The sequence below is a fragment of the Silurus aristotelis genome, assembly GCF_946808225.1.
Source record: "Silurus aristotelis genome assembly, chromosome: 22".
In the NCBI taxonomy this organism is placed as follows: domain Eukaryota; kingdom Metazoa; phylum Chordata; class Actinopteri; order Siluriformes; family Siluridae; genus Silurus; species Silurus aristotelis.
The window spans coordinates 16,065,856-16,074,319 of record NC_139595.1 but is presented as its reverse complement, the minus strand read 5'-3'; the positions used below and the strand labels follow the sequence as shown (position 1 = coordinate 16,074,319).

The 8,464-nt window shown below is 39.3% G+C and overlaps 1 protein-coding gene across 2 annotated transcripts in view; it reads right to left on the bottom strand.

Annotated features, from left to right (window-relative positions):
- Window positions 1–1,564: 1,564 nt before the first annotated feature.
- Window positions 1,565–8,464, bottom strand: part of faxcb (failed axon connections homolog, metaxin like GST domain containing b) — an 8,994-nt gene continuing 2,094 nt past the window's right edge. Inside the window, exons 2-6 of one of the 2 annotated variants that reach the window (XM_083526038.1) lie at window positions 7,403–7,535; window positions 6,364–6,560; window positions 5,297–5,502; window positions 5,090–5,206; window positions 1,565–3,124 (exon numbers count right to left, since the gene is read on the bottom strand). In XM_083526038.1, the coding sequence (XP_083382164.1) occupies window positions 2,853–3,124; window positions 5,090–5,206; window positions 5,297–5,502; window positions 6,364–6,560; window positions 7,403–7,535 (925 nt within the window). In that variant the 3' untranslated portion in view covers window positions 1,565–2,852. The remainder of the gene's footprint in view (window positions 3,125–5,089; window positions 5,207–5,296; window positions 5,503–6,363; window positions 6,561–7,402; window positions 7,536–8,464) is intronic. The other variant, XM_083526039.1, reaches the window with a different exon arrangement.

The following is an 8,464-nucleotide window of genomic DNA, read 5'->3' as shown; positions in this document are numbered from 1 at the left end:
ATGAGCGTCCTGCCTTTCAGGAGGGAGAAAGAAAAAGGAAATAAATAAATAAATAAATAAATAAATAAATAAATAAATAAATAAATAAATAAATAAATAGGTGAGACGGATAAAGCCGCTGAAATTTCCCCTCGGAGTCGCGAGCGGATTGTTTTTTTTGTTTGTTTTTTTTGGGAGCAGATAATCTGGTGTTGGGAAAAAAAACAAAATATTAAGAGGCCAAAGAGAGGAAGCGCATCCATCCATCCATCCTAAAACCTTCAATAGCATGACTCAACAAGTGATTGTTCACAAGCTTCTGGCCATAAAGTGCAGAATCTAGAGATGGTCAGATGCTGGTAGAAAGACTTCCTTAAAGCATCTCTGTAATGCCCATGCAAAAGAGACACCCCTTATAGAGTATCATACAAAGAGTCAAGGTGATGATGTACCACCAGCCAGGACTATAAGGACTATTCTGGAAATAAGAATAAACCAACAAACAAGGGCAAAAGTAAGTGAGATCAGAACCACTCAGAACTTTGTGTGAAGGTTAGTATCTCAGGAACCCAGACGATGGAAGACTGCTGGAGATCCAGTGTAGACGGGAGTTTCCTGGCAAAAGGTGTGATTGTGCGTTTGGCTGACATTCAGATCGAGACGCGGGTGGCCCAAAAAACAGATTACGCACAGAATCGGAAAGAAAAAATGCACACACTCACACGTGTTCAGTCAGTCAAAATGATCTGGATAGACAGAAAAAAAATCTTAATTATTTAAGAAAACAGCGCCCCCTGTTGATTTTGTAGATGAAACCCCACTCACACAATGCACACACATGGCACACAGCAGGAGGCAGATGGAAGGGTCATGGTTTGTGCCAGGCAGTCAGAGAGCCAGGAGATAAAGCCAGAAAAACCTATCATACACACACACACACACACACACACACACACACACACACACACACACACACACACACACACACACACACACACACACACACACATTTGTTTTCTCTGATTTGTTGTCAGGGTATTGGGGGAGTTCTCATTTAATTTCTGTTTACTCTCATAATGTGCTGGGAGAGAAAAATGTGTAATTTCTCTTTCACTTTCTGAAAAAGCTCCAAATCTACTCAACTGCAACTAAGTTAATGCATCAGAGAACACATCTCCATGCTTAGTCAGTAGGTCTCACGTCTAGCAGGCCCCAGATGTTGTCCAAAGCCCCAGATGTTTTCGGCAGAAGAAAATATCCCACTCTGTACTTAGAAGCTTTTTCATTTTGAATGCTTTCATGAAAGTTCTCAAGCAACAAAGACAAACTGGAAAAGCAATGAACTTTAAGTTTTCTGATATATTTAATAATTGGAAGTTGTGGCTTGTATGTCTGCACCAGTAAATGACAAGATGGCGACCACCGGACGTGCTCTAGATGGCACTGATAAGGATATTAGGACACCACTGTTCTTGATTTTCTAGAGTTCAGACCTTACTGCTACTTCTAGAGAGATGAATTCGGTTTCAGAATAGGCTCCAAGTATCAAGTTCCTCTTGTGTAAGAACATTTAGGAGCCACACAATCCAGTGGGAATTTCTTTTATTTACAATGTACAGAAAATCAGACCAAAAACAGTTTGTGAACCTACAGACACTGAGGAAGACAAATGTTTTACCTGTTATCGTCCATGTTTATAATTACAAACGTGAAATTATTGTAAATCGGTACAATATTAACTGTTGTGTCTCCATTAGCAACTATTGAGCACCAGCGACATACAGACCCAGTCAGAGGGAGTCATCTTGAAAATTGTTTTAGGCAAATACTAATAAAAACAACAGTAAATAAATGCAAAGACATATAATTAATTAATAAATAAATGCTTCTGATTTTGAGTTTAGGTGACCATTTAACCACATGAATAAAATGGCCACTCACAGTCCTCTTGGCCTACGAAAGTAGTTCGCATGAATAAAAAGGTCTCTTATCGTACTTAAAATATTATAGATTTTTTTAATAATCAAATTTGAGAGTAAATTCTTAGTTTTCTTGTACAAGTTTGAAATTTCCTTGCTGTTGCTAAGCTGATTTGATTACTAGCAAGCGAGCAAAACAAACAAGAAAAAACACACAAAAAATGGATTTGTTCATCCAATTTGAGCCCCCAAAACTGAACATTATATCTATTAAAGTGGGAAATGTAGTGTATACATTTCATTACAATGCAGTGTGTGAAGAAATAATGTAATACAACGTAAAATGTAAATTCTAGAGGGTTTTATGTGCTAGTTTGCATTTGAAAAAAAAAACGTGAGAATGGGCGACATCTTGTGTCTAAGAAGAGGAACTGCAACCCTGAACACTTCATATAGGTCTGTGTGTGTGTGTGTGTGTGTGTGTGTGTGTGTGTGTGTGTGTGTGTGTGTGTGTGTGTGTGTGTGTGTGTGTGTGTGTAGGAAATTGTACATAACTGCAACCTTTTATCTGAATCATTACAGTTATATTGTAGTGACAGACAGGACACATTTTTACAATTAATCAATCAACAAATCAATTAAAAACACAAGTACTTGATGTTAAATTTGCACATCACAGAGTGTATGAATTCAGTGCATTCCCTGGTTTGCAAACCTTGTACACACATGTACACACACACACACAGGCTGCCATCATAGTGATTTATAAGGACACATTATGTTTAGTTTTTTTACTCAGCCTTTAAAGAAGAATTTCAACCCTGATGCTTAGATAAAAAGAAAACTGTGACATGCACAACATATCCACACACACCCACAGACACACAAGCTCTGATAAGAACTGCATGTGTGTGTGCATGTCAAAACGTCTGCTCCTTTTAAAATGAACGTCTTTCAAGCTTCGAACTTCAGCTCTGCATCTGATCGGTCGACCTCGATGTCAGAGTCGGAGAGTGAGCGGCCCGAGCGATCGTTGTCCGGCGAACATTTATCCAAAGGACTCTGCGTGTCCATGTCTTCAAAAGTGTCAGCACAGGAGAACAGGCCGTGTTGCTTATAAACATCCGGGAATGGCTCTGAACACAAATCCTCGTAATCTAGTACCCACTCGGGCCAGAATTTATGCCGGATCCGCTCACAGTATCGCGCCAGGTTCGGCAGCTCACCTGAGAACAGTTAATGTATACATTACACTGTGTAAAACAGAACTGGTGCCAGAGACAGGTCAAAATCTACAGACAGACACATTCATCAGACAAATATGAACATAGAAAGAAGAATAGACAGAGGGAGAGTAAGAAAGCAGCATATACCATGTAGTCGGGGGTTCAAGCCCCGGTATCGCCAAGCTGCCACTCTTGGGCCCTTGAGCAAGGCCCTTAACCCTCTATGCTCCAGGGGACCCTTACGAGAAAAATAAATCAAGGACCGTGACGTCGGAGCGACGTGGGGCCGCCTTACCGTGGGCTCACCACCTTGACAGGCCTTGACAGCCCGATTCCTGGACAGGGAGAAGTGTCTGGGGAATCTGCTTAGACTGCTGCCCCCGTGACCCGAATTACGGATAAGCGGGAGAAGATGAATGAATGAATGAATGATTATAGACAGGTGTGTACTTGGTTAGTACTAAAAGACAACCATAGTGGATTTTACCAATAACGACAGCTTGGACTGTACCTGCCAATAAATGATTCATAAAACCAATATTTTTTTTTAATTGAATACTAAATAAGAAAAACATAGTGCAGTAAAACTTCATGTAAAATAGTACTGAGCTGTATCACAAAAAATGTATAAACATAATTATATAATTAATAAATTATAACTAATAAATGTTTTGCGCAGACTCACGTGTAAAGACAAACAGCACGTCATGTCAGTGAGTCACCTCTAGAGGCCACTCTCGTATTTACAGCGGACAATTTCATTCGCTCCAGCAAAGGACGCAAGCCGGAAAAATGATCGGTATGTATTGTATACATTGTATACATTTTATTAAAATGCAGTGTGTAAATAAATAATGTAATAAAAAATATAATGTAAATTCTATAGTGTTTTATGTGCGAGTTTGCATTTGACAGAAAAACGTGAGAGAATGGGCGACATCTTGTGTCTAAGAAGAGGAACTGCAACCCTAAACACTTCATATAGTACGTCTCTCTCTCTCTCTCTCTCTCTCTCTCTCTCTCTCGCTCTCTCTCTCTCTCTCTCTCTCTCTCTCTCTCTCTCTCTCTCTGTGTGTAGGAACTTATACATAACTGCAACCTTTCATCCTAATCATTACAGTTATATTGTAGTGACAGACTGGACACATTTTTACAATTAATCAATCAACAAATCAATTAAAAACACAAGTACTTGATGTTAAATTTGCACATCTCTTAGAGTGTATAAATTCAGTGCATTCCCTGGTTTGCAAACCAAGTATACACATGTCATTAGACATTTTTATTAATATATGAATATATGAGGTCCAGTAAGGCAGCAGTAATGGTTTCTGTTTACTCAAGTACATGTCAGAGCCCAAACATCTTTACTTTAACTTGTGTAAAAAAGTATAGTCAGTACTTCAACTTTTACCAGTCTTTTAAAACATGATTATTTATACTTCTATTTAAGTGAAGGATGTGTTACTTTTGGCATCTCTAATGGGCGGCCGAGACTCATTGATGCGTGTGCGGAGTGAAAACTGGCCTGTGTGGTCCGATCCAACAGACGAACTACTGTAGCTCAAATTGCTGTAGAAGTTAATGCTGTTAATGCTTAAGGGGTCAGAGCTGTTTTGGCAACAAAAGGGGGACCAACACAATATTAGGCAGGTGGTCATAATGTTATGCCTGTTTGGTGTATATCAGCATGAAGACAAACACCACTGTGGGAAATTGTGCTTGTTCGCAAAGTTATGTTCAGCTTATGGAATCAGATCGATTGGACATTTTATTAGTGGAGCTGAAATATAATGATGTCCGACTTGACGGTGCATCCTGTCAGGTGAGGCTACTCAAATTGCTTAACATCAAGGTTTGGTAAGTATCAGAAAGTTCAATGGAAAGATTGTGGTGCTTCTGAAATGATATTTAAGAGGCATTTATTCAAGGGATTTCCCAGTGTATGTCTGTGTATGAGTGCACCTTTAATGAGCTGCTCTGGTCTGGATCCCGGTAGTGTCCACATGGCCTGAGCAAGATGTCCAAACACTGCAGCGTCCACACTGGACAATTTGGAGCCCATGATGTATTTCTTATCTCCTAATAGAGATACAAATGCATGTATACTACTGACAACAGTACGCATGAGATGACAAACACACACACACACACATCCAAAAGGATTCTCACCCAGCAGTGTGGAGAGACTACGCAGGTCTCTCTCTAGCAGTGTATGGATGAGGTGTGAGTTGAAGTGGCCAATGCCATGGCAGAACATCTCCCTTTTCACCAGGCTACCATTCAGCTCGCACACACTCCAATGCAGAAGGTCACACACACTCAGCATGTGGCGGGTCTCCTCCACATTCTCCACCCACTGACAGTAGGCTAAGGTCCTGTATACACACAGTGTAAAATAATGTACACACAAACAGACAAGCAGGTCATTCAGGGTCATTGATGATTCAGTCTTAAATAGATGAGGAAGTGTTCTTACTGAATGATATGCATCTATGGCGCAATCCACGATTTGTTACAGTGCGTTCATTTATAGTTATTCATATCCGTACAACTATAGAGTATTCTAATTTATTTCAGATTGCTAGTCGTACATTTGGGACCCGCGAAGCCTCTAAAATGCACTGTTTCTACTTCAGCATTTTCTTTAAACGAGCGGAGTTTAGAAATATAAACAATCAATCACAAAATGTTCCAGAAGAGAAAAGTTGATGCCGAAAGAAGACTTTAATGAAAGATGAGAAAGTGAATTGTGTAACCAGGCGGTGTCGGTTGTGAAGGAGTACAATATACGTCGGCATTTAGACGCCAAACACGGAGCTAAGTATGCTAAACATACTTAAGAAAAACATCAAATGTTTACTAAAGCTACAGCCAAAAAATGTTAAATCTGAATAAAAGATTTGGCTTGCAACTTAGACTGTGTTTTAGATTTTGGCCCCTCGTGTGAGCAAACACTGAATAGGCATGAACTAGAGTGTTCGGGATGAAACCTTAAAATGTCACACATTCTCAATTTCTAAAAACATGTCAAAGAGCTTCAAAGGGCAAAAGTGGCTGTGCTTTCTCTATGGGAGAGACATGGGACAGACAGTATTATTTTCTCCCCTCTCAACCATGGCAACACCAACCAATTCTAAACATGAGCTCATGTAAGCAAAAGAGGGCAGACAGCATTATAAAAAAATTATCTCGGAAGATTTCCACTTCCCCAGTTGTTAATGTTCTGTAATACTCACCAGTGTAAGTGTTCCTCCACCATTTTAGTGATGGTGTGAGCGATGGCCTTATCCTCCGCACTCAGACTCCTATTGAGGCTCACGCCCAACTTTTTCTCCAGAAACTCGATTATAAACTCCGTCCCAGACACACGTTCGTGGTTGTACTCGATCCACGGCATCGTGCTCTGAGCAGAAAGACGGCCGTTGAAGTAAGTCTTAACAGACACGAGAAAACAGATGTACAAGTTAATAAATACGGCATCAAATATAGAGCAACAATAGTGACATTCATTTATATGGACAATTTAACATATCTACAAATGCAACCCCTTTCAAAACTATTGGAACAGCATTGTGTTGTTTCTACACACTGATGACAATTAGGTTAAAGATCAGCAGATACTAGATCAGAATTTCACCTTTCGTTTCCTGACATTTACATCTAGACCTAGAACTTAGAACATGACACCTTTGGTGACAGAACATCAGATTTTTAGATTATAGGAACAGCGTATAACCTGTTCAGAGTCAGATTATTAGTACACCAATAGCTACTTTCTTTTTCAGAATATTCTACATACTTGTATTGGTTCTGCCCAATGCTCTAAATGATTTTCTACACCTCAAACATGACTTGCTTTTCTCCCATAGACATCTTTCTGGTTTTGATGTTGTGAAATGTTTAATGATCACCTCATATTCATCCTTTGATGTCTTCCATGTACCAAAACCAATGGTGTTCCAGTAATTTCTCGGGCTAATAATGCCTGTTGATCATGGTGAAATGGTTCTCAACACTTCAATAACATGACCCAATATTAATTTATGCACACATGATAATTCTTTATGATATTCTGCCAAATGATCTCAAGAATCCTTCTCCCATGCATTCAATCGATTTAATGATGAAAGGATGATTTAGGAGATTATATATTGTGCCTAGAAGTTAACTTAAAGATGAAGTCTAATAGAGAAGTGGGAGAAAAGTTACAGTGTGAAATGCCATTAAGTGCTGCACTTCAAATTCAATTGCATTAAGGTGTATGTGTGTTTGTACCTGATAGGGAAGGTCCACCATTCTCAGGTAGGTCTCTATCTTTAAGCAGAACGGATAAAGACTGGGAGAAACAGCATGGCGAGAAAACTGGTGGAGGATGATGGAATCTGTAGAGTCAAGTTCCTGCTCCTCTCTGCAAAACACACTCTGTGTTAAGCCCTGTTCATTTTGGACTAGTTTTAAATTAGAGGAATGGGGTAATGTAATAAATCCTGGAGTAACCCCATAATAATAAGCGCATTTCTATGGAAAATGTGAATGCAAAAATGTAAAGTGAGTGCAAATACAAGAAAGGTTTTTTTAAACCAGAGTCTGCAGGACAAGCATATTATTTATTCAGCGTTTCCCAGCAGAAAGGTGACTCCACTGACTGTTCTCACGGAGTCACCAGCTACTTTTCTCCCATCCATCAATCAGAGAAAAACCCTCCTGTACAAAACCTGAATGCAATCCAAATGATTCATCCATTCCAGTCAATCTTGGTGCTGTAGCTTGCTACTTGCTCTCTAATTTCATTGAACAAGGACACATCCTGTTCACCATTTTGGGTTACATCATGTTCGCTGTCACTTGTAGCTTTGCTGCGTTGCTAAGTATCGATTTTTCTTGCTAGTTTACAGGATGAAAATTGACAAAGCATCATCTTAAGGAAACCACATACACTGGTCAGCCATAACATTAAAACCATATGCCTTTGTGTAGGTCACTCTTGTACTGCCAACTCAATGAGGTATGGACACCATAAGACCCTTAAATCTGTGCTTTGGTATGTTGCCAAGATTTTAACAGCAGATCCTTTAAGCCATATAAGTTACAAGATGAAGCCTTATGGATCTTTCTTGTTTGTCCGGCACATCTCACAAATGGTGTTTAGATTAAGATCTGGGGAATTTTCAGGATCGGTCCACAGCTTGAACACGGTCACAATCCTTAAACCATTCCTGAACCATTTACGCCGCAAGGTTGAGCACCATGAAGAAATTATTTATTTTTCATTTTTTAAGAAAATAATGTTTTAGGTTGAATTTAAAACATTCAGAAGAAAATTACTTTCAGATATTT